Below are 27,022 nucleotides of genomic sequence, written 5' to 3'. Positions count from 1 at the left end.
GAAATAAAGCCTGTTTCGTAAAAAAAAGGCATCTTGTAGGTATGTAGAAATTTCTATCAATTGTCTGTATGTAATTGAAAGAAATTCAGATGTGGTAACATACAGAGTGAAGAAACCACTCCAGAAAGGGGCAAAGGGCTCCACTTAATGCATCAGGATGTATACTTTTAATTTACTTGCACTTTTCAGGCTGTGATGACCAAGTCACACTTCCAAGGAGGGCTGACCACAGGGAGAAATTAAATGGAGGCTCTTGTAACACTGAATGGGAAGAGCAGAGATAGGGTGCCAACAAAGTGTGAGAAAGACAGGCTACTGCCTGGGGAAGGTGGCACAGAAGCAACAAGATGATTGAGGTAGCAGGTGTAATGTGTTGTGAAACAAGTGCAAGATAAGCACTTCTAAAGCTATGCTGAATTAACTGGCTAACACAAAAGCCTGGACATAACTTCTCATGAATAATTCTGTGCAGATCCATCTCTATCAAAGGTTACATTGTGAATCTTCCCAGCTTTTCAATGCCTTATAATTGGTTTATTCCTGTGAGTTTGATACAAAAAGTCAAGCTACCATTTAAAAAACACATAGAACAAACTTCCTCCTGCACAAAAGGAAGGGCAAAGAGAAAACATTCCAAAAGAAGGTCTATTAAGATGAATAGGATAACTATTCTGTTATCATACTATTTATTTACGCTATTATCTCACGTATTAAGTTATTTATTAAATAAAGCTTGGAAAACTTGGAAACCGCAGGCTAGTCATCAGTCTCACCTCTGTGCCTGGCAAGACTGTGGAGCAGATCCTCCTAAAGGACCTACTAAGACACATGGAAAATAAAGATGAGGTGACTGGTGGTAACCAACACGGCAAGGGCAAGTTGTGTCTGACAAACTTGGTGGCCATTTATGATGTCAGTGGATATAGCAAGAGCAATTGACCTCATCTACTGGACTTGAGCAAAGTGTTTGACACTGTCTCACATGAGATCCTGGTCACCAAATTGGAGAAAAATGGATGTGATGGATGGACCACTCACTGGATAAGGAATTGGCTGGATGGTCACACTCAGAGAGTTGCAGTCAATGGCTCAATGTCCAAGTTGAGACCAGTAATGAGTGGTGTTTCTAAGGGATCAGTATTGGGACTGGTGTTATTTAACATCTTTGTAGGCGACACAGACAGTGGAATTAAGCATACCCTCAGCAAATTTGCAGACAACACCAAGCAAAGTGGTGCAGTTGTCACACTAGAGGAAAGTGATGCTAACCAGAGGGACCTGGACAGGCTTCAGAGGTGGGCCCATGTCAACCTCCTGAAATTCAACAAGGCCAGGTGCAAGGTCCTGCCCCTGCACCATGGCAATCCCTAACACAGATACAGGTTGGGTGGAGAATGGCTTGAAAGCAGCCCTGAGAAGTATTCAGGAGTGTCAGTTTATGAAAGATTTAACAGAAGCCAGCAACGTCCTCAGCACAGAAGGCCAACTGTAACCTGGGTTGCATCAAGAGAAGTATGACCAGGAGGTCAAGGGAGGCTACTCTGCCCCTCTACTCTGCTCTCATCAGACCCCACTGTATGCAGGAGTACTGCATAAGGTCTGGAGCTCCCAAAACAAAAAGGACACGGAGTTGTGGGAACAGATCCAAACAAGGGCCACAGAGATGATCTGAGGGCTGGAGCACTCTCCTACAAAAACAGGCTGAAAGAGCTGGGGCTCCTCAGCCTGCAGAAGAGAAGAGTGTGGGGACCTTACAGTGACCTTCCAGAACCTGAAGGGGGCCTACAGAAAAGGTGAGAATGGAGCTTCTTATAAAGCATGTAGCAACAGCACAAGTAGAAATGGCTTTAAATTGGAAGAGGGTAGATTTAGACTACATATCAAGAAGAAATTCTTTACTGTGAGAGTGGTGAGACACTGGAACAGGTTGCCCAGTGAGCTTGTGAATGCCACCTCCCTGGAAGTGTTCAAGGCCAGGCTGGATGGGACTTTGAGCAAACTAGTCTAGAAAGGGTGTATCTGCCTATAGCAGGGGGGGTTGAAACTAGGTGATCTTAAAAGTCCCTTCCAACCCAGACCATTTATGTTTCTAAAAGGAACCCCACCCATTCAGGGGCTTAGAACTAACAGCAAACATATTCTAAATCCATAAAAATGAAGACTTTCAGCAGTCCCTTTTGTTTAAATACATTATTTGGTCTGCAAATTATTTACTGTTTAATGTGGAAATAAATACACTAAAGAAACTGCTAAGGTATTTTATCCCCAAAGCAACACAAGAAGAAAGAATTTACGTATTCGCCTAAGAGAAAATCCCTTCTTGCAAGGAAGAGCAGATGAAGCCATTTGACTGAGAAGGCAGCAAAAGGAAGGAATGCCCCTTCAGATGCACAGATCTGCTCCACCTGAGCAACAGTGAGCCTAACTGCTCTTGGTACCCAGGTGAGCGTGCACTTTGAGGAGGTCTAATAGAAAAACAAGAGGGGGAAAGCTGTGTTCTTATCCGAATGTCTTTTCATCACAATGAACAAAAATACCAACTCCTATAGTTGCACAGCTACCAACAATCAGGCACGAGGCTGCAGACAGCTGCAAGGATTGGGTGCTTCTCTGGGGACGCAAATTAAAGTCCTTTTCTTTATCTACAGATTTGATAGTGAGTGAAAGGCTGTATAACAGCAGATAAAAAATCCTTCTCTGTAAATGTTTAGCAGGTGACACCTGAAGTTTAACTGCAGAAAGTTATTTTCTATGTAAAATGCTAGCATTGGGCATACCTATCATCTACAACTGCATTTCATCAACAACTCCACTGTCTGTGTTTGGCCCAGATTGCTTTGCAGATTGTTTTTTTTTATCCTATTATCATTTTCAACAAAAACTAAAATACGACAAGCAAATTTAGGTCAGAAACTGAAATCACCCACAGGTTAGGGCAAGTATTTTAAGTATACTAAGGAAAGACTGGCTCCTTAACAATAACTTTAAAACATCCTTAAGCTTGAAAATAATACTCTTACTAAGAAGATACTGAACAATAAGACACAATGTAATTTTACAGAACTACTCAACAACAAGCCTTCATGCTATTAAAAAGAATTAAGGCTAAAACTTCTACGTCATGTACTTAAGAAATCCTAATATTTTTTTTTCCTTTGAAATCAACATTTAATATTGATTTTATTCACATTACATAGAATTATGTTGTAATTCTTGACAGAAGGTCAGTTTATCCATTACAAATATGGAAAAGTCTCTGCAGAAGACAGCCCTCTTTTTCACTGAAATTCTACCAATATTCAAATAAATATTCAGGTATTCAACATGGTTACCTAAAGCATTTTAATACAGCATGAGAGACAAAACAAGAATGAACATCATAGCACTCAGAGCATTGGGTTTGGTGATCTCTGATGTTACACTCTGAATGAATGATTCAGAGGATTCTACGTTTGCACACCTATTAATTGTCAAGCTTCCTTAAAGGTTTTTTCTTGCTAATAAGTCCTAGCTAAGCCTCCTCTGATCTCTAAAACCCATTAAGAGTTAATGAAGTCATGAAAGAATTCACCAGAACCTTGAGAAGAAAGTTACAGATGCTGCATTACAACGTAAGCCTCAAAAGTTTTTTCTTCAAAAATGACTGTACAATTAAGCCTTACATTGTGAGGTTTGTACACTGTAATTCAAATAAAGCTGAAGTTGTTCTTATACTGCAACACAAACATACCACTCTTTCATCCCAAATTTTTATGTATGTATCCCGTCTGTCTAGAGAAGGGCACATATTAACAGTGCCCTTACTCAGTTTGATGTGTAAAATACTCAGTACTTGAAAATTATTCACAAACACCCTCTCTGATGCAGCCAAAGGAATATTGGTCTATTTCCTTTCCAAATCCCACTTTTAGTTGCACCCACCAGTGGAACAGTGGTAGCAGTAAGGCTCATTTGGGAAGTTTTCCTGCATTGTTTACCAACTTACTGACTTAATGGAGCACTCCTAAAGTCATCAGGGCTGTTTTCTGTTGTGTTTGTTTAGTTTTTTTTAATTATAGTTCCACCTTCCAGCACACTAAGCACACAAATGAGAGGAGCTCTCTTCTTTACATAACATCACTAGAGCAAAAGAAAAATAACTCAACAGATAATCAAAAATAAGACTATATAATTTTAGGCTCCAACTACTGAAAGAAATTTAAGTCTCAGCTGTCTTTGGTAATGTGCGATAAGGATAATCTAGGAAAGGTAAGAAGAAATAATACAAATTCGTTTGACCATGAAAGCAATCAACAAGACAAAGGAATAAGTGTGGTCACGGAACATTGCCCATGTGTGCAGTTCCACATGAAACAGTGCCATACATAAGCAGAATACTACTACATTTAGATCCATGGTTGTTCATGAAAAGACATTTCTAGTGTCTGCTTTCATTTTCTGATTTCAGACCTTTCAGGATAAGAGTTAACTACACTCACGCTTTCCCGTTTTTCCTTCATTAATATGTGTAGCATTTAAAAATAACATTCTAACAACAAACACATGAAAGATAAAAACTGTACATGTTTTCTAGGATCAGAGAAAAATTATGAACATGTTATCTAAGAGATAGCTTTTATTTTCCTTTATTTATCAAGCATTTTAATTACTCTGTGGTGAAGTTCTTATTATACCACACTGATTACACACAAGCTCTTTGAACACATTTACTACTTTAGCTGGATAGCTCTTTGCATTTGAATAAATCATATCCATTACTTCCAGTCTTAGGAAAAAAAAAATTGAATTGTGCTGTTATAAATTAAAATACAAGCTTTGAAAGCACCTCTTCAGACAACTTAATGTTTTCCAGAATATTAAGCAGCTTTATACTTTTGCAAGCAAGTAAAAAAAGATGCAACAGTTAATTCATTTACAAACATAGGCAAGAAGTTATGAACATTTCTCCTGTAAAATCTAATTACATTGGAACTGTTAATGTATAATAATCTAAAAGCTTTTAGCATGAATTTTAAGCAATTTTAAACAAAGTTGCAGCTGGAAATTAGAACGTTTTCCCTAATGCTCTTCTAAAATTGCAGATTAAAATCTCTGCAGAGATGTAAAATACAACACCATGTTCTGTACCATCAAATGGTACCAAATTGTAATTGGGTCTGCATAACTGTATAGACAGATGCACGAGAATAACTGCTACCATACCACTGACCTTGTGATCTCAAAGAAGGGCAGATTCTCTCAGGAGATTTTTAGACCTCTGAAATCATGTTTTCAGTCTGTAGACATTTCCTTAATCTGTCCTTAAAAAAATGAAATTCGTGTCTCATTACAGTTAAAATGATATCAACAAACATAAAATTTCTATCAAATTATTAGTGATGCCTTACACAAACTCACAGAATAAACAGCAAATTCAGTTTGTTTGTAACAAAAGCAATAAACATGAGGAAATAGACTTCAGAAGAGCATGTGATTTGTGTGTATAAACCATATAAGTTGCTTTACAAAAATATCTAAGATTGACCTAAGTTATTGATTGCCTTCCATACTGTATTTCAGAAGGAGGAGAGATCTGATTTGTTAATTTAAATGAACATGCAACCCTTGAGCACACAGCCAGTATGCATGTTGTGGTTCTGGCACACACTGGCCACTTCTGCTAGTGAAGTGGCACAACAGGAAGCCTGAACACCTAGGCGTCTGTCACTGAACAAAACAAAATTCAGGAACAGCAAGGACAATTAAACGTTGGTGTTGCTTACCAAGGCAGGCGACAGACTTGCCATCTGTTGAAGCACTTAAAGCAAGGTTTGTTTTAGTTCTAAAATACATTTTTGAATATAAGTTTTGGAAAAAAATCTCCACCTGTTCTATACTGTACACTTGGGCATGTGGCTATGGTAAAGGGAGAAGAAGGAAGTGAGCACAAGCTGGTGACAATTCTGGTCCTGCAATTACAGGTACCAATTTGCATCACTTTCTATTTTGTCCCATAAAACTTGTGATTCTGCTCGGAAAAAAAAAAACCAACTTCATAATCATATCTTGGTTCATTTTAATTTGCAGAAGATCAGACTGGAATATTCATTTCAACATTTCCAAATGCAGAACCTGCTTATGTGGTTTGACTGATCATTTCCCATCTTCTTCTGCGGCACTGAAAAATGAGCACAGGAGAGACAGGCTAATGGCTCAGAGGCACTTCAAATGTGCCTGGAAGGTATTTTGTGTTCCTAGATGGTTCACAACAGTGCGATCACAAAAAGATATGTACAGATTTTAGACAAACCTCTGGCAATTTCCATCTCTTTCTACAGCACTGGGCGCGTTCTGCTAGCTGTGGCTCTCTGCGCATTCAGTTCCTACATGTTTTATTTACTATGACTTCAAGCTTTAGTAGTGTAACAACTGATACTTCTCTATTTACAGCATGCTTAAGATTTTTTTTAGGATCAAACTAATTTGGAAAATAAGTTTTTTAATCACAATAGAAGAATTTCAGGTGATTAATTTAAGTCTGCTTCATTCAGGCAAACTAAATCAACCCACAAAAGCACTAAGTGTTTTACACTTCTTAACATCTTACTAAGTTTTACACAAACTAACTGATATTTCATGCCAATACTGTTACTGCTTTTATCACAATGTAAAGAAATGGATACAGTGCACAAAACTAAAGCTTTTTAGAGCAACAAAGTTTTGGTTAGCAAACAAAACTTTTTTTTTTTTTTTTTTTTTTTTGAGGTACACAAACAAATGAGCCAGTAGTTAATCCAATAATACATCACTGAAGTGATGGAGAGCAGCAAGGTACGCAGAACAGATCACGCTGAGCAGACTGTGTGAACTTCAGAGCAATAAAAAGGGTAACCAAAGATGCACAGGCAGAGAAAGAAAGGGATAGGTAGGGAAGAAATCAAAAGGCAGTTCCAATATCACCTGCCAAATGAATATGATGTTGTGCGTGTGAACAGCCCAACATTGTGCGCTGCCAGTGGGATTGCAGAGACTGCACATACAGGTAGGTAGGGATCTGTATAGTCCTACCTCACCCTCCACTAAGTCAGAGTTTTAGCTTTTCCATCACATCATTAGGCGTGACAAAGGTGACAATTTCTACTAATTTTAAATAGTGGTGTAAAAATGGAATCATGACTCTGCTCCAAGATTTTCATCAACTTTGATAGTATTATGAGAGCAAAGTATTGTGTAAAAAATGAAAAACAGTAGGAGTTGATAAGCGTGCTTCATTTAAAAGAAGAAAATTATTACAGAAACTTTTTCACTTTTTTGGTAAAATGTAGGTCACCTACAGTTTCCATAGTAACCACTGCTGCACTGTAGCTCTACAGATGACCACTGCCTATGGCTGCTTTCTTTGCTAGCAGGTGAATGTATGAATACAACTATGCCTCTGTTAAAAAGAGAAAGAGCTAACCTAAACACTTGGAATTGCCCTTAATTTACTTGCAAACACAACTCCTGCTTCAACATTTTCAAAAGTTTTTCCTAATGTCCTTCAGTAGATAAGCTACTTTGCAAGCCAGCTGGAAACACACATAAATTAACTTACAGTATTAAAAGGCTACTTGTTGTATGCACCAAGCTTGAACTCCCCAAAATGCAGACAATTAATTTGACAAGTCTACAAAAAATATTTATCTCCTTAACACTGAACATCAGAAATTCAGAAACTTCAAAGTGGACACACACTAGCTGAAGCTGTCTTTGTTAAGAGCACAGCGAGTTCTGTGATGCTGTACATTGCAAGTGGGACTTAATAGGTTGAAATATGATAATCTTGCACCCAATCGCACAGCAAAACCCAGTAATATAACAGAAATAGAAACATGGATAAGAAAGGTTGAGGCCTCATTTGGGAAAACATAACAATTTTCAGTCAATGTGATGGTGAAAATCCTTTTCTCACCACTATTACTCCAGGACATACCAGAACTGGCAATTAATTCATTAAAATACAAAGACTCCATGCTACACAAAGACACTAACTGGCTTTTATAGTGAATGGGGAAATAGCAGGACAAATCAATGTCCTCATCCAACCACAAGCTGTTTTCCTCTTTAAAATAGAGCCATTTCATTATTATGAGTGTTCAAATGGAACTAGCTACATATCACCATCATAACTGTCAAAGGTATTATGAAAACTCTGAAACAAGCTTTGAAGTCAGGATACACACAAATGTAGTGGGGTAGTACTGGTGGTCTTACATACAGTTAGAACACCAAAAACGTTACAAATATTCAATAAACGTTACATATTCAATAAACAGATGAATGACAATCAATAACATTGAATGGCATAGAGGAGACTGTGATATTTTGCCAGTTACAGAAGTTACTCAAATACTACACTTAATAGAATTGCATGCACTTCAAAGATGAATAGAATAGCATCTTAACACACGTCAACTTCAGCAGTTTAGCTAGCAAAAAAGATAGTCCCTTTAGTGGCCACTGCTAGAAATGCAAATCACTGACTTGCAGAAGGTACCCTTGAACAACAGTGCAGCTAATGAAGAACCATGTCCTAATCTGTTTCTTGCTGTTCTGATAAGCCACAACTGAGAATAAAATTTTTCATTATTATTATTTTAAATATCTCTATTCAAAGAAAATATATGTTAAGAAATGAAGGAATTTTCTGGAAGTTTGTATGACACCATTCTTGCAGATCTGCCTCGCAGTTTGTTCCTCTCATCATGCATAAAGTACTGGCGTACTTTCCTTCTTGACATACTGGACTCCTCTCCACCTGCTTTTGACCAGTCACAAAGCTCTCCTCTAGCAAAGTACTCCAACTGAAAACAATGAATTAACTCCTGCGTCTCTGGAGGTACTCAGCATCCTTACATGTCACGGAATTAACTAGATCAGTTTATGCCCGTGACAGGGGGCAGTAGGCCCCTGCCCTCCCCACCCCCCCGCCTGGGCCCACAAAATGGGAAGGAAGGGGGAAAAGGAAAAAAACAGTGGCAACAATCTATGGAGGTAAACTTATTTTACTAACTATGATATCGGAATGCAAGATAATACAATATAATACAATCTAATTGAAATTGAGACTAATAAATCAAATAAGATATGAGAGAGAGTTCCCGAGACCGAGTCAAACCTGAAAAAGCTTGGAACGGCTAGGAAAGCACCTCCAGCACCCACTGCCAGGCAGTAAGAGACTGCCCCACCCGGAAGGGTCAGATCCCATGACTTCCGTAATGTATAGGGATAGGTACGTAGAATTAGAGCATTAACACTTTAATTCCAGTACATGATGTTCTGATGCGGAATATTGAAAATCAAATAAGCAAAAACCAAAACCATGACATCACACTTTATTCATATTTCCTGGGCTAAAATAATATATTCTGTACACAAACTCTGTAATTTGTTTAAAGCACTAATTCTGACCATCTTTAAAGGCTGGTATTAAAAGCTCTAAACCAATACAGAACACAGAACTTATACTAAATGTATGAAATGACAAACGACACTAGATCAGAAAAATAAAAAATTGGTGGGGAGGATATTATAGGAGTCTTTCTGAAGCTTTATTTGCTTTGCAAGAACACAAAGAAAATCCAAGGGAAGCTTCCAAAGGACCACGGGGACTCTCAGTAGGAATAAAAGCTGGCACTAGGACAGAGCTATCTCGAAAAAGAAAGCATAAAAAAAAATTTTCAGACAAAAATGAAACTATTAGTAGTTATAAGCTGGTAACAGAAAAATCCTTTTTCCTTCTTTTATGATTTGACTCGTCAGTAATTTCTCTACAGAACCTAACATAATAGTATCAGAGCACCCATGCTTTCACTAGAATCCAAATGACATAAAGTTTCCTCATGTCTAAGAAGCAGAACAGCTACAGTTAGCACTCAATCTAAGTTATTTACCTCTAGAAAATACATTTTACAATTCTGGTATTATTTGTCACAGACCATTGGGAAAAGCCTGCACTAAAATAAAGCTCATTCACATGTTAACCTCATGGCTTCTCCAGGAAAGAATGCTGGGTAAGACTAGCTCAAATCCAAGCTTAAAATTAACTGAAAGGAAGAACCAACTTTAAAGACTGGGGGTTTAAGTACATACATCTTTATCAGGAAAGTCACAGTCGTCATGACTTAATATTTTTTAAATTGAATGTACGTAATACAGCAAAACAAACTTCATATTCTTTATAAGTGATTTTCATGCATTCTTAAAATTATTAAGTTATTTTGCACATTAGAATTGTATCTGAAGACAAACACTACTATAGAAAGTTTAAAATAGTGGCTTGGATCTGATGCATTACTTTAATCACATATATATATTATTGTATACATATGTGTGTATTATATATAATATATATATACATATACACTATTCTGCATCAGAAATCAAAGACAAACTATCATGCTTAAATTTCATAAATCTCACAGACAAGGGCAGACCAGGATTTACACAACTGTAAGGTGCTTTCCTCTAGCAAATACAAAACAGAACTGCAAGCGCCACAGAATCCCAATCAACATTTTCCAGTAATTTTCCAATGTTTCTCAAATGTGCTCTGTGTGTCATTGTAATGAAAGATGATGATGAGTCAGTTTACTAAGAATTTACAAACTGTCAGAGCACTGAATTCTTTTGATCTTGATAAAACTGGCTCATTCTCATTTTGTTCATTAGCCCTACCTCTTTCCCAGTTATGAGCCAGCCAATCTGTGTCCTTTTCTGCAAGATGATTTATTTGCCAAAGAAAATCTGTTAGCACTTTCTTGCTCTTACTCTAAAATACCCTGTTGCTTGTCAAACTCCTCCTGCTTCAGGAAACCTCTTTTCATTCATATATGATCCAATTAACAAGCTGTCTTTCCTCCCCCAATAGCTCTCTATTAGCTCCTCCCTGCATTTCCACTAATTGTTCACCTGTGGACTCCAAGGACTCTCTCTTCTCTTGTAATCCAGAAAAAGTAATTGTCTTGTTCTTTTCTCCTCCCCGTTTTTTCCTTTCTGGACAACCACCTGATGAAATTCTATCATAACTCGTCAAGTGCCATTTTGCTGATGATTTACAAAAAATACTAAACAATCTCAGAAAACAACCTGCTGCACTGCTTTGAGCCATGCCTTGTTCATTCCTTTATGTATTAACATAGTAACGTAAATATCTATGCGATTTGAAAAGCAAGAATGTCTTAAACTTTAAGTTATCAATAATTTTCTGGAAAGTTATTTGGCAACGGTAGCAGGGTTTTCTTCTCAACTGTTTTATCTGAAAAACTATTGTATGCAGTCTGCCACAAGAAGGTATCCCTACTTAAGCAGCAATTCAATTACAACACTGCTCAGTGAAGAACATCTTGATGTGTTCACTACGCTCTGTTGATGGAAAAATACTGTACAGTCCAAAAACTGTTTCAGCACTTCACTCTTACTCTTCACCAGTCAAAAATCACAGTTGTCATAGAAACTGTAAAAACTGAAGTCAGTCATGACAAAACAATGGGATAATGGAAAATGTCTGCTGGCTCAGGTTTTCATGTCAGAAATGCCTCAGTGAATTTAAATGGAGACTCAAGTAGTTCCTCACATCTTGTAGCAACAGGTGCGATTGTTTTTAATAATCTGGTCAGAGTCCGGAAAGCAGTAGTATTACTCTTTCTTTACCCATTGGTTATACTACATGCTGGAAAACCCTTTACAAACAATTCAGCATGAGTCTCTGGGTTAAGGAGATTGAATTTCTTTGATTCAGAGTCCAAGATATTCTGGAGTGACTTTTGGCTGCTGTTCTCAACATTTCTACAATCTCACTTTCAGCCTTTTAAACCAAGGCAAATCAAACATTACTTTAGAAACACACTGCCATTAGTTTCCGCCTCTTACCCAGTTAGTTCTTGCCTCTTACTCAGTTAGTTTCTTGCCTTTCTACCCAGAAAAAGAATTAAGTTGCAGTCCTCTGCCCCAACCCAAAAAGGTCCAGCTCCATGCAAAACATTTTTTTAGGTTCTTTGCATGCAACACATGTCAGTAAAATAAAGCTCTACTCTTGACTAACAAAGGCTGCACGAGCCACCTCCACTACCCTGTGCCTAATCACAGACCAAAACCCACACACAAGTGTTCTTCCAGCCTTTCACTGGGACCACCTGACACCTGATAATTACTAACTGACAGGTGTGACTTACTGCAGCCAGTTACCCTTCAAGCAGATACCACCATTCTGAAAAAAAAATAATCATACATAAGTGTAACCATACACAAAGAAAATATCTAGGCTGGCTCCATTGCAAGTGAACAAACTAAGTGTCTTTTAACACTTCATTGACCCTCTTTGCCTATGGATTATAATTAGCAGAAAGGGCACAGTTTGCAACACGCTTCATCAATCTGTAGAAGGTTAACAGACATTAATTAGATAAATTTTTCCAGCTGCACTTGAGCTCAAGTTTGGGCCAGAACAAATCCCTGTCAAACTCCCTAACCATGAGTTTAGAAGATTTAAAACAAAGTGAAATCTCGCTTCCAATAAAACGAATAGCAAACAATGAGTGAAAAAGTAAACTTTCATCAAGGGTTTAACAAACACCATTCACCCTTCCTTTACAAGAATGGCATGAATTAATTTGCTTACATAGCACAGTCATCTTATCAGAAAAGAACTATTTGATTCACACAAGGAATCCTTAAATCTTTGGGTGGGATGGAAGGGAGGAAGAGAGTTACTGCAGCTGGAACAGCAGCCAATAACACATATGAAATACTGCAACTTCTCACTCCTTGGTTCCGTGGTAAGTTCCACATCTAAAGTACCATTTAACATTTCTATTCACCATTGGTGCATTTACTGCACTTGTACATATATACATACACAAACATACATACGCACAAACACTTTTTCAAATTACATATACATTTATGCACATACACACCAGTGCTTTTTGGATACTATAAATATATACAAACGTACTCAGGCATACATCATATACTGAAACTGGCACATTCATTTCCATGGATGCTACTGGGAACATGAAAACTAATAAAATGCTATTGTAATCTTTTAAATGCCTTGGATATGCCCAACATTTACTTCCGATTAAAAAACGTGACCACGGGAAAATAAATAAAAGGATCAATGTAAAATGCTGAGTATTAGTTATTAACAGCAGTCTTAATCAATGTTCAGCTTATGAAATACTGTTATATTATTACATTCCACTATCACAAAGAATTGCTGTGTACTGACAAGGATTACTGGAGCTCATGGTGTAAAAGAGGATTTTTTATATTGCAGTTGTGTGTCTCAGAAGTCCCTTGGAGAAGCAATGAATCTGCATATGTACTGATAAAGAAGAGTGAGAAGAATTCATATGAATCTTCTGATATTTTTCTGAACAGTGCATTGGCTTTGGACACATAGCAGGAGCACAGACTTGAGGGAACATGTGCACAGTATAAAACACACCACTGCATAAAGTGGGCTGAGAAGGAAAGAATCTGACTGATATGAGAACAAATACACTTTATATATCTTAAAAACCTGCTGTTATACATATACCATGTGCTACTGAGAATGTAGTTGCATAGAGCAACAAGCCACGTTTCCATGTGTTGCCACATATTCAAATATTATACAACCTAATCCTGCAAGTTTATCACATCATTTTTATTTGTAAATATTCTCATTCCAACTTGTGCAAACTGCTAATAAGTTTTAAACATCTGGGTTTTACAGAAGCTTATGACTAGTAGAAAGCAACAGCAAGAGAAGACAGGAATGTGAAAATGACTATTACCAGTATTTGGTTGGAAAGGAATGTTCTGATACAAGTTACAAAATTCCAAATCCTACCATACAAGAAAATCTTAGGCAAGCAGTAAACTGTGATAGTAGCACACTTCTAAAAACAATGGTTTTAGAAAAATAAAACTGTTTTTAGATCATATCACTAATTTCTCTTTGAGGAAACAAACCAGAAGTAACCATAAGTACCTCAGCTAATTTATATCAACGACCACATTTTCTTGGACTACAGTTCTGATGCTCTGATAAAAATACCTCTATAAAAAGAAGAATACGTGGTTTCTATTTTGACTCCATTATATCGTCCAAGATTCAGCTAGGAAGAGCCATGCTCCTTAAATTCAAATTTCATTATTTATTTCTACTTCACACACACACACAAAACAACTACTTCAATCAGTTTCTTTTGTGATTTAAAAAGTCTGTTATTGTAGCAGTCATGGATTTTTGTCTCTTTGTTTTGTGTATTTGTTTCTTCCTCTCTTAAAAACCTTAAAAAATAGTTACCCCAAACTGAGTTGCTTTAAAGTACTGCCACTACCTATAGAAACAACAAGCAAACACGTTGTGGCTTTGTTAAGAATGAAACAAGGAAAACAAAAACCACATAAAAATGGAAAATCGTCCAAAGCTAAGCAAAATAAATGTATCTGCACCGTGCCCTGAAGCCTATTTGCTAGACTAAAGCACTGGCAGACCGCCAGGTGGAAGAAATTCCAGACTGAAAACCATATTGCAAAGCTCAGAGAGTTCAAGTTCAAGAGCCAACAGCAAGAGCCTAAACACAATCAAAGCAGGGTAATGAGTTGGGGGTGGAGGAAGGGGGTTGACTTCTCATATCTACCTGTGTCTCAGATCATCTCAGTCTTTGTTCTTCTCACTAACATTCTAATTTCAGTGAGAAGCCTAGAAAAAAAATCTGGGTTTTTCAAAACCCACTCTACTAGCTGCTGTCTTTATTCTGACACTTGTTCTTCAAGTGTCTCATATAGACATCAAGTATGAATATAACACCATCTCATAAAACATCCTTCTGCTCCTATCAAGGTAAAAGAAAAAGACTGAGGCTCAGGTGACAGGATGAGTGATTACAGGGATCAGCTGCCTGATTTGCAACAGATAGTGCAGGCTACTCAGCACTGAACAGACAGGATAAAGCAAAAACACCAGCTTTATGTATTAGTTACTGCTGCTTTTTCCGTTTCCCCAAAACAGAAGATGTTCTCCTATTTTCCTAAAACATTTCACATTCCTTGGTTATAACTGATATGGTACAAAAGTGAAGTTATGCACTCTGACAACAGCTAACTTTTACCAAAAAAGTCTTCTAGAGGAAAAAGTTATTTTTAAATAGGAAGGATCTTCTCACACTGTTAACACTGAAATGCAGTAAAACAGAAAAAAGAACTTTAAAATAAATGCAGGTAGCCTACACTGTACTTCTTCAAAGTAAGTAGAACTTTTCTGGATGCCTCAACACAACACTTTAGTACTTACGGGTAAAATGATTAGAAGCTGATGGGTGGACACTGCTTCCGCTATCAGCACTTTCACTGCTAGAAATATCATCCTCTGAATCCCACACACAGGAGCAAGGTGAGGTGCCACTAACTTCTTCAAACTTCCTCTTTAAAATTCCACTCATTGCTGCAGTGCTGTCACATGCACCTGTAACAGGAACAGAGGTAATGAAGCATTGAAACACCTGCCTGATGTTCAAGTCTTCTAATTCATTTTACCTGGAGGAGTTTCTATATCATTCTTATACCTCTACCTTTAGTTAAGTGGCTCCTTATCATGGGTTTTTAAACAAATTTTACAGGAGAAGCCGTTCAAAAGACGTTCTAACTTTATTACAGACAGTCTTTTCTTCTTAAGATGGAAAGTGCTATCTGTATTCTACCAGAACAGTCAACATTCTACAACTAATTTTCAGGCACGGAACTAAATAATAAATATTTCACTTTATGCCTTGGTCAAGTATGAAGTGCATGTAATCCCATACAATTCAGTAGAAATGAATATTCATTCACACAACACTTAAAACCTTACTTGGCACCTAGAACTATTACGTGACAAAAATCAGTATTTTTCACCAAGTACAGTTCAGAATTAAATGCTCAGCACTAGCAAATGCCCACATTTTCGATTAGATTTTAGAGCATGAGATACTTAGCATATTGTCAGGCCAGGCCCTGCAAATACTGTTCTGGAATCATTTAGCAATTTTAATTTATGCAGAAGTTTCCTGTGGAGCACTTATAAAGTTCAGATATTCAGAGCAGTGGCACATACATAGACCATTTCCATTCATACAAGTATCATGGGATTGAAACTATCCTCACAAACTTTGCTTTCTAACCATACTGTCCAATACATTTGCTTCCCCTTCATCTAAAATATCTGACCTTTTTATCCCTACTTATGGAATACTAAGTGAAAACAAAATCAAAATTCCTAGATCATGTTAATGCATCTAACAGGCTAAACAAGTTATTTTTTCCTATATCTTTAATTAAGAAAAAAAAAGTATAAGTTTACTGTCAGCATCATTACTGATTGCATCCTTGTGATGCAATTAATTGCAAGATCTTAATTTAAAAGTTACTGATAATATCTGCTCTCTGACTACACTAATCAGGAAAAGTTGCTGTAAATAGCTGGGGAAAAAAAGACAAATTTTAAAAAGCTGCTGCTTGATGCTCCCAAGCATACAGCAGCAAAAAATTCTCATTCTTCTGAACATCACTTGCTTTCAGCTTCTATAAGCTGCCAGTTCAGTTTAGTTTATAATGAAGTATTTTCCCCCGCTAAATTTCATTTTACCTTTATGGATGCGTCTAACTGAGAGAAAAGATTTCAATATAGATGTGGAATGCTACAATAATGCAACATAATGATAAGAAAAGATGCTGTATTATCAGCAGATCTTCAACATCGAACTTATTTGTCTGCAGAGCTTACTAAAAATTAAATAACAAATATATTAGGTTCTAATACTGTCAGACACACAAACAGGTTTAAATGCATATGCCTGTCATGATCTTCTCAACTTTTACTATTTACAAAAAAATTGTTTTCCTGAAAGGGATTTCTTCAGGCTAAAGACATGACAAACAGCACATGCTCAGATCTCAACCTTTGCCCTTTTCTCCAAAAATAAGTAACTATACGCTGCAAAGTATTACATTCCTATCCCGAGGACAAGGAAAGGATCATCCTGTATCTCCTTACAGTTTACAATAACATCAGCAAAAAAAAAAAAAACAACCAACCAACCAACCAACCAACCAAACAAAAAATCCAACCCCACAACCTTCCTTTAAATACCTTAAGTTATTAAGAAACAACAATTAACACAACCCCTCTTAAAAAAGAAAACCCACAGAGTGACACATTGAAAACCTAGAAAAACAGAAAAATGAAGAGGGGGGCAGAAAACCCCAAAAGATGGAGTCAGAAATAACTCTTCCAAACTGCCCTCCATGTCCTCACTGTATCTCTTGCCAACCACCTTTTCCACTGCTTCCTGCAGAGCTTACAGCACCGAATTTGCGAAATCACAATTATTTCCATGGCAACAGCCTGCAATATCAAAACCAAAGGATTATAGCTTGACTGCGGAACAGGGTAAAGAAGCAGCTGGAGTGTGAGAAAGAAAATGCTTACACTGAAACATCTCAGTGAAAAGGCAGAAAGAGTAAGAAAAGGGCTGACAGATTTTACTGTGCAATCAAAACCTAGGTCAAATCCATGTCTAAGTACATTGAAATTGTGGCTACAGGAGTCTTAAAGCTCCAAGTCCAAAGAAGCTCTGTCATAACTGCACTGCAAGGCAAACCTAATAGCTGTAATCATTACTAGTGTGCAGACTGTCACAAGGAGCTGATTTCATAGCCTGAAATGATTTCTAGACTAAAGCCTTTTTGCCAGACATTGTCTTTTGCAAGTACACTGCACAGTGCCTAGATGACTAACATGCAACTTGCCCCTCAGTAAAGCTGTCACAGATGGTAAGAGTCTCAGTAACTGTAACTGTTTACAGTTAGTAGCAGAAACAACTATTTTTAACAACGAAGAATTTTAAATTTCCTTGCATTTAGCACAGCCCACATTTACATCAAGCACCATGAGCTGATAGCAGTAAAGCCATCTTATTAAGATTTCTGCAATGAACCCTACCATACGATTTCCAGAACCCCTGGAACTAACGTATATATTAGTTCTAGACCCAGCTAGCTAATACAGTTAAGTCAGGGTACAAGGGAGCAGTGGAGAAGCTGAGTATTACCATGAATTTAGGTGCTGTCACTTGTTTAGGGTCTTTTGATTGGGGTGCCTCTGGTATCAAGTCTCTGCAGAAAAACATTGGATATGGGAAAGATACTTCCATTATTCAAAAGTGTGGATATTATGCAGATGTTATCTGTTTGTACACACTATGTACCAGCAGGAGATTCCTTCAGAATCACATCTGTGCAAACAGCTGCCATTCCACAAGCCAATATTCTTCAGAAGGAAGCACATCTGCACAGGACTGAGGCATGTTCAGTCTGATGCATTTAATCCATACCTCATTTACAGAAACATCATGCTACTTGTATCACATCCACATCTTCAGGAGCAATAAGCATGGCAGTATACAGCACCTACTGCTTATCCAAGAGTTATTTTGTACTCTGTTGATCACAAAATACATCCCAGTGGAAAAGAGAGTAAAGCAGCAGTCCAACTTCTGACAGAAATGAAACCACAAAGCTTTTAATATCTGTAAAGGTTCCTGAAGTCCAGAATCAAGGAATGAGGACAGGGAACTCTAATTGAATTGTTACAACTAAATCTGTAGTTTCAGTTTGATTTTTGGGAATCAAACTGAAGCAACTACAGTCACAAAGAAATCCAAGCCCAGCCTGATCTTAAGACTACACAGGATCTGGGGACAGGACAAGACACCAAAGACTTAAGTTGAACTTTCAGTACGTGAATGGAAAGTTGAAGTCTGAAGCGTTACAGCAGCGTGTATACTCTGAAGGTGCATAGTTCTGCATAGAATCCAGAACACAAAAAGTACAAGACTCTACAGAAAACAAACATTATGTGACTATGAAAAGTAGATGTGTAGAATACGTTAAAATTTGAATTAGAGAAGTAGTAAGTCACTATTTTCAGAAGGATAACAAGAGCTCCAGCCTTCAGAGGCGAACACTGAGACAACAACCCAATACAATCAGAGATCTACCACAGCAAACTGCCAGTTCAGGTGAAAATTGAAGAGTCCAATTAAAACCAGATGTTTGTGGATAATTATTAAAGAGCTGTCTAACAGCCAGAAGCTTTCCTGTCTGATGATGTATGCTCCACAACAATGTCCTCCACAGTGATGCAATGCAACACCCTCTGCCAGACTCCTCAATGTGCTAGCGGGGCACTAAAATGCACTACGGCTAAGCAAAGCTGAGACAGATGGAGCAGTATCAGAACAAGGAAAATTGCACGTGTGCACTGTTGTGCACCTGACACAGACAAGGATTCTTTGAGGAAAGGGCAACTCGCCACAGCAGAAGCATGATGTGTGCCTGCCGGGAGAAGGACCTCTTTCTTAAAGCACCCCCATCCATCTTTCCTCCTTTTCCTCACACTGGAGAGAGTAGTGCTACAAAGAGAACATAGCCAGCCCTGGGCCAGCAGGCTGGTAAGGCAAGGCCTCACGGTGCCATGGCAACAGGCAGGCATGAGCAAGGAGCTTGCAGCCAGTGGTACTGCTGGGAGAGAAAGTCCCACCTGAGTGCAGGCATATTTAAATCAGTCACATTACTTGTAACCTACAGAGTAAAATAATGCAAATGCCTGGGTAGATTGACTCTTTCTTGTGCCTGAAAGGGCCGTAGATTTTAGAAAACCATGGTAACAATTTCATTGCAGGAGTCCTTTAGAAAGCAGGCATCTCCAGATAGCAGTGAAAAGCCCCAGAAGAGCTGTGTTAGAATTGCTGGTGAATGGAAGGGAGGGGTGGCAATGCATTGCTTCCTGTGGTCCCAGGAGCAGCTTTCTCCTCACCTGCTGCCCCTAAAAGACATGCTGCCAAGTCAGCTCCACACACTGTTAGCTATCACTGCAACCCACAAACAACAAAAAAGCAAAACAAAAGTACAATCTACAGAACAAAAAGTACTGGTACCAGGTTGGGTATGCAGCACGCAGAGAGGAAGAGGCTATTTTCCTACCTTGCACTTCTGCTATTGCTTTGACACGTGCTAGAAGATGCTAAGAAAACAGACAACAAGCTACAATATGGAAATACGGAATTCAGAAAATCTTTGCTTCATGACAAAGAGACACTCCTCCTAGTCACAATTTACAAAAAAATGACTGTGTTGCAAAATTCAGCATTAAATACATATACAGCTTATAGGTCACCATACGGGTAACGGAAGAAGTATGGAACATACCTGCAAAGACATAGACATAAGTCATAAGTCATAGGCATAAGTATCAACGCAACACAGGTAACAGCTGAAACACAAAATCAAAGATACGAAATAATGAAATAGGTCCCTGTCTCAAATCATGCATCTTCATGTTCACTACAGGAAGCAGATACTGCCGAAAGTTCCAGTAAGAAAAAAAAAAAACAAAAACCCAAACAAACAAACAAAATAAATGAGAGAAAAAGTCCAAGAGCACAAAGGCAATTCGGTTAAAAAAAAATCCAATTAATTTCTTCTTTCATTCACTTATGAAATCTTATTTTCAACTGATTCCTTCTTGAGAGCTGATCGTACTCATAATAAAATCTACCTGAATAAAAATTCTTATCTGAAAATAAAAATAAACGGCAGGCAAACAAAGACTGAATACATGAGTAACACAGCATCTTGTCTTGTCTCAAATGTATCAACTGGAAGCATGGAAAAAATTAGACAAGGTCTGGAGTAGTGATACAGATTTGCTTCTGAACAAAAACCTCTCCTATGTAGATGACTGCAAACAGAACAGGAGGATGCAGAAAACAGATGTTACACATAAAACATTACTACTCAGTACTCATCACAAACAACTCCCACCCACTGGCCAGTCAGCATGTGCTATAAGATGCTAGGAAGACTTGGCAAATCATTTCAGAGTTAAATCATGAATATTGACGCCCACAAGCAGAGATGTTTGGACTATTTGTTGTGATTAATATTCTTTTTGCATTTAGGTTTATTTATTAGCTCACAAACAAAACTTGGTATATTTTTAAGATATTTCTCTTACCTGGAAAACATAAGTAAGAGTTGGCCATGAACTAATCAAGGCATTTGCTTGGTTACACAAATCACACTTTATTATTTTGCTCTTTGTACAGTTGACAGTTTTTCAAGGGGAAAAAAAAACAGTCAAAACTGAACACATCTATAGTGACAACATCACTCACACAAAGAATACCATTTGCTAGTGAAAACGACTATTCATGTAAAGGACTGCATTAATGCAGACACAAATCCATTTGCATGAATGCTTGCAAACAGCGAACAGCAGAAGTACAAGAACATGAATCAAACAGCTGTTCAGAATTCAAATTTATGTTTGCAATACATGCTTCCATGTATTTGGCAGCTCTAATCACAAGCACCAGTTGTCAGAGGTAGGCTCTGATAATTTCACAAGTACAATCTGTAAAAATTAAAAACACAGAGTGGGATAACTCCACTTAGAGACCACTGTGTGGGCACAGGAAATACCATTAGTATAATCTTATTCATGAGTTGGTGCTTACAGCAGGGGTCAGTTATACAGACATAAACTAGGAAAAAGCTTTGCTTGCTTCAGACTAGCTAAACCTACAGAACTAAGTAAATCCTATAGTAATATGGCTGTGCAATTCAACCTGGGGAATCTGTTCCAACGCTGCAAGCTAAATCCTGCCAAGCCTGCTCTTTGTAGGGTTTCTATACCATCGCTTTAGAGAACTCCTGATTTTACACTTGAGCACTAATCCACAAATTTTCCAGACTGCCTACACATTGGTGCACGCTCCACTGTACACTCAAACTAGCTCCACTGGCAATGAACTTAGAATGCCAAAGGGATACTGACATACGCTCACCCTCCTGTCTATGTTGTATGGATGTAAAAATGAGTGGCAATTCTGTACCCCTTCGTTCTGCACAGCATCTCACAAACACCTACACACACCAAGTGTGCAAATATCCTCCATTCATCACCCAAATACACTATGTTCATATACAGCAGCATTAAAGCAACCTTCTGATGTCTGAGTTCAACAGCTACAGGAAACACATGCAGTTCTGCAAACAGAAGAAAATTCTAGGCTAGCTCTCCTGGGCCTCCTCTCAGCGTGCTCCCTGACGAGCAAAGAGAGATGAGTAAAAGGCAGTGCTAATTCAACCAGACATCCAGGAACTTTGCATTCAGCTGCAGGGTGCAACCTGGCAGAAGTGGATCAGAGGCACTCAACAGCACTCAACAAGAGAGAAGGCTTTCCCATGCAGATGAGATTTGCCCGTAGAAGCTGTACGCTCTGACACTGTTTCACTCATAACTGCTTTCTAAGTGAGTTGTTGCATCAAAAGCCACTTCCAACAGTGCAAAAGACGCACAAAGGGCACTGAGCCCTACAGGCAAACAGGAGATTCAGGAGAAAGTCAAGCTGCAGCTGGGCCACAAATTCAGGCTCATGACACCTAATAACCTTCAGATCTAAGTCATCTAAGAGAATATTAGCTGGGTCAGCTGGTTATCACTGGATCCCCACCAAAGTTTTCAGATAATACGACTAAAGACCTGGCGCAGACCAGTTCTCTTTTGTAAGGTTTTAAGGTTTGGTGATGAAATCTCACTAATTAAAATCTTCTCATCAAAAGCATTATGGAAGATTTTCTCACTTCTGTTTGAAGAAAACCAAACAAAACAAAACAAAAAAAAAAAAAGCAAAAACAGTGCAATATATTTGGCCTCCCTTACTCAAGTCAAACTTTCAAACTCCTACGTGGGCTCCCAGAAAAGGCTTATTACTTTTTAGACTGCTCTGCTGAAGGACAGGATGTGGCAGAGCTCTGGCTAGGAGGCATCAGTCATCCATAGAATTGAAATGTGGAAGAAAGAGCCAGGTCCTACTGACTTCTACAGATACATAGCCTTATAAAGAACAAACAACACAAAGATAATGGGAAGAAATGCTCGGTCTACTATATGGGGCATGGCACACTAGCAACACATCCTTACTGCATTTCTTTGCAAAAAGACAGTATCTGGTTTGCTGAGCTTCTCCCTAACATTCCCTGCCTGGAATGAGACTGAGCCCAGCAGTAGTATTTTTAGCATACTTTTGGAACAGAGCTTTTGCATTAAGCTGCTCCCAGCTACATGAGGAGCAGCAAGGCCTCAGTCTGTAATGGAGACTGAAAATGCCAATAACTTACAGAGCGCTAGAGATGAGTATTCTTTAATTTAAATTTTGCCCACATTAGTAGGCAGTAACATTATTAGGCACACTGAAACCACCCTCATACAGTTTCAGTAATGAACTTCCACACCGTTTTTTGTGAATATCAATCTTGTACACTGCCAGCTGAGGAGCAGCACAAGATGGCAGGATACCTTGTATAGCTCAGTATGCACCTGCCAAGGCATACTATGGACACAACTGGTATATGCTAAAACAGCCTCCAGAGCTCTCTAGCCAGCACGTAACAAGGTGCAGAGCAGCATGAATTTAAACACACAACCTGGCTGCTCATTCACATTGCTAGAGCTAGCAGAGACAGCATGAATTCAACAGCTCTTCCTTCAGCCCCACGATCTCTGCCTTGTGGTGGTGCTTCTTCTCAAATCTGCAGTGTCTGCCAGAGTTTCAATAAACAAACAAATAGAACATCTGAACTCAAAAAAACAAAACACCATCTCTGTACCTCTTAACTCTGTTGTCCTCTTACCCAAAAAGACATGAGCAACCTCTCCCAGATTAATGGTGTACGTGTGGATAGGGGCACATATGTGTATGTGTGTGTGGACAAAATTTAACACAGGACCAAATTTTTTTTTACCCTGCTTTTGCAATAACTATTGACAATAGTGGTGCTACCTATATCTAAGAAGATAAAAATGCCTAAGAGATGCGAGGGTAGAAACAAAAAAATAGAACAGTTGGTATTTTCTAGCAAGGAGGAATAACAAATGTAGTAATACAACCTGTCTAATATAACCTATGCTGTCCTATGCCAGAACTATTAATTTCTCTTTTTTTTTTTTTTAACACAATCAAATAATACAGAAAATAAAACTAGTCTGGCAAAAACCTCAACTCATCTGCCTAGAACTTGCAATTGAAAAGGAAATAATGCAGTATTCTCTCCATGTTATCCTCACTACTTTCACAAATTGGGCACGGTGACAAATTTACTCACTACTTTTTCAGCAGCTGGGAAGTTCTGCTTCTCTATCTAGAGATCAAAGGACTCTTGAGACACTGGCACAACTCAGCTACAGCTGTAGAACGCACTGACATTACTTCCAGTAACTTAGCACATTCCTCAAATAACGTTCAGATTTATTTCTTATCTCCATGGAATCTTAAATTACATAAGGTTTTTAATTTTAAAAAGACCTGGCTCAGCTCATCTCAATACCAAAAACAAACAAACAAGCACACAAAACACAACAAAAAACAAACAACAACAACGAAAACACTATTCTCAACAGAAAGGCCTGCTATGATTAATTTTTAGCGTTCTCATAGAAAATTTTCTATAATCCATTTAATGACCTTCCTTATTAATATGTTAATACTCTCATAGAATTAAAGATGCCAGATCCTTTCCACTTACTCGTTTCAATTAATAAAACCAAGTATTAAGCTCTGCCTTTAAATGACCTTTGGTACCTGTGTTGTCAGCTAAAAATGGATTTTAGTATTAATTTGCAGAAGATTATTTGTGTAACAATACCTTGTGATATTTTAGTGGTGTCTTTGAGATACTGCAGAACAGGAAAAATACCTCATTTAATGATGGAAAAAAATTAATCAGTGGTTTTGATCTATCCTACAACGAAGCATGTACACTATCTAAAAATAAAAACAGGCACATTTTGCCCACACAGCATTCAGGGAACGTTTGTCATTCATTCTGTTTTCCTAGCACAATCAGGAATCCATCCAATAGAAAAGAAGAGAGAAAAAAAAAGATTGGTCTTTTTCATACATAACAAATATCAACTAACAAGAGAAATAGTTGTAATATGTACAGGAAATCAGTAAGGAAGAACTGGATGAAAAAAGAAGTGGATTTAATTCTTTAAAAGAATGAAGTTTCTTAGCCATCATTTCTGGAATACTATTTCTTGCTTACAGCAAGTAAGTGATTGTAAGTGATTTTGTTTTTGACTTTTGTTTAAGCTAATTGAATATTTAACATAAAATCATTTGTATGACATTTCAGTCACCTACCTACATAACTGATGAGGATGTCTTCACTAGAGATTTTGAAATAAAAACAAAACAAAACAACAACAAAAAACCATTTTTACTTGCACAGAGTTAGATTACAAAAGCAGGGCTTAAACATACCCTTCCTACCATCGATCTCACTAAAAGTAAGCCTGTCTGCCTGCATCCTCAAATACTGCACAAGGCAAACTCACACCCCCACCTTCACCACGAGCTATTTTTCCAACTTGCTGCCTGATTACACGTTCTTCAGCAATCCTCCCCCACTCATGTACTTCCTTCTCAGGTCTGTGACCACAGCTAATGAGGTTCTCTCATTTCCACGCCACTGGTGAGTTCCAGCAGCAGCTGATTGAGAATACTGGACAGAATGTGCATATCTTTAGTTCAATTAGAATACACAAATCATTAGGGAACTTCAGAACTAGTGACTACACACAGCAGTTTTACCCAATATCTTTCATACTGTCATTATTAAGTAGGTATTTTTAGCCAGCAAAATCCAAATCCATCTGCAGCAGTAGCGTTTCCAAGGAGACAGAATCATTTAAATACATGTGGAATTAGATCTTTGTTTTCATCAACTCCTCGCTGTTACTAGAACTGATTTGAGTCAAACTTCTCATTTTGGGAAAAGGAAAAGGGGAAAAGTGTGACTGGAATAAATAAACTTAGGATTGTAATTCACCATTTTCCTTGTAGATTCAGATATATATCCATTGCTTACAAATAAAAAACAATCAGATGCAACTCATCTGTTTTTCAGTCATTCTTATTTATCGGTGTTCACACTGCAACACATATAGAAATAGCTTCTCAGTTATTTAGAATCATTTTGTAAGTCACTACAGCACATTGATTTTTTCGACTGTTCGTTTATCAAACTTACATCAGGTTCCATTACAGGGAGGGTGTGTAAATAAGTGGGGAAATGACAGCGCTTCTTCCACTCCTCTTTAGTGCTCAGCAAGAATTTCATTGGCTTTCTCTAGCTTTTCTTTAATAAAATCACTTGAAGAATTTTGGGTCTTTTCTAAGTGAATTCACTTTGAATGAACAGAACAAAACTGGATACATGCATTTACTGATTTTCATCTCTGAAATCTAGTAAAGCTCAACTCCAGTATTTCAGCAAAGCCTAGCTTTACAAACATACAACCATATAGGCTCAAATCAAGAAGAAAGCTTCTAGTCCTTCCTCTTATTTCAGCTATATATACATGGCCTGTGACAGCAAAATATCCCCTTACTGTATTTCTAGTGGGGCGAAAAGATGAACAACTGTCATTAAAAACTAGTTGTTAATGAAATAAATCTCCCAGTTCTTCCGTCGAATGATTAATCCATAGTAATGTATTTTAAGATACAGACAAGTGTCACAAAAATTAACAACTGCTTAAAGAGCAATCACTCTATATAATTTAAAAAGGAACCCCTTCAATAAAAGAGTAAATATAGAAAGTTGCTTAAAAATTTGGTATTTCTCTGTACATCATCATTAACTTCAAGAAATGTCAGGAAAAAAATGTCATGTTGGAAATATATTGTGGTTACTGGAATACTTGCAGTAGCTTCTTTAAGATAATTATGAGATTAAACACAGCAAAAACACAGTTATCAAAAATAAATGAATTCTATGAATTTCTACTGTAGTGTTAAGTCCATCACTAATGTGAAATAATGTAAATAATTGTTTGCTTTAAAAAAAAAAGCTATACATTGGCAACAATTTATAATCACAATTCATTTATGTCAATAAAGATTTC

The 27,022-nt window shown here is 37.7% G+C and overlaps 1 protein-coding gene across 6 annotated transcripts in view; it reads right to left on the bottom strand.

The window, feature by feature from the left end:
- CSRNP3 (cysteine and serine rich nuclear protein 3) overlaps window positions 1-27,022 on the bottom strand; it is an 89,535-nt gene that overhangs the window by 43,835 nt on the left and 18,678 nt on the right. For 4 of the 6 annotated variants that reach the window (XM_031599533.2, XM_090143905.1, XM_090143906.1 and 1 more), the window contains exon 2: window positions 15,305-15,475. In XM_031599533.2, coding sequence (XP_031455393.2) covers window positions 15,305-15,452 — 148 coding nt within the window. In that variant the 5' untranslated portion in view covers window positions 15,453-15,475. Of the gene's footprint in view, window positions 1-5,209; window positions 5,301-15,304; window positions 15,476-27,022 lie in introns of those variants that run through there. The other 2 variants (XM_090143909.1, XM_090143907.1) reach the window with 2 other exon arrangements.

This window comes from Phasianus colchicus, chromosome 7 (genome assembly GCF_987193195.1).
Source record: "Phasianus colchicus chromosome 7, bPhaCol1.hap1.1, whole genome shotgun sequence".
Lineage (NCBI taxonomy): Eukaryota > Metazoa > Chordata > Aves > Galliformes > Phasianidae > Phasianus > Phasianus colchicus.
The sequence above is the reverse complement of the archived record's forward strand: the minus strand, read 5'-3'. Positions and strand labels throughout refer to the sequence as shown.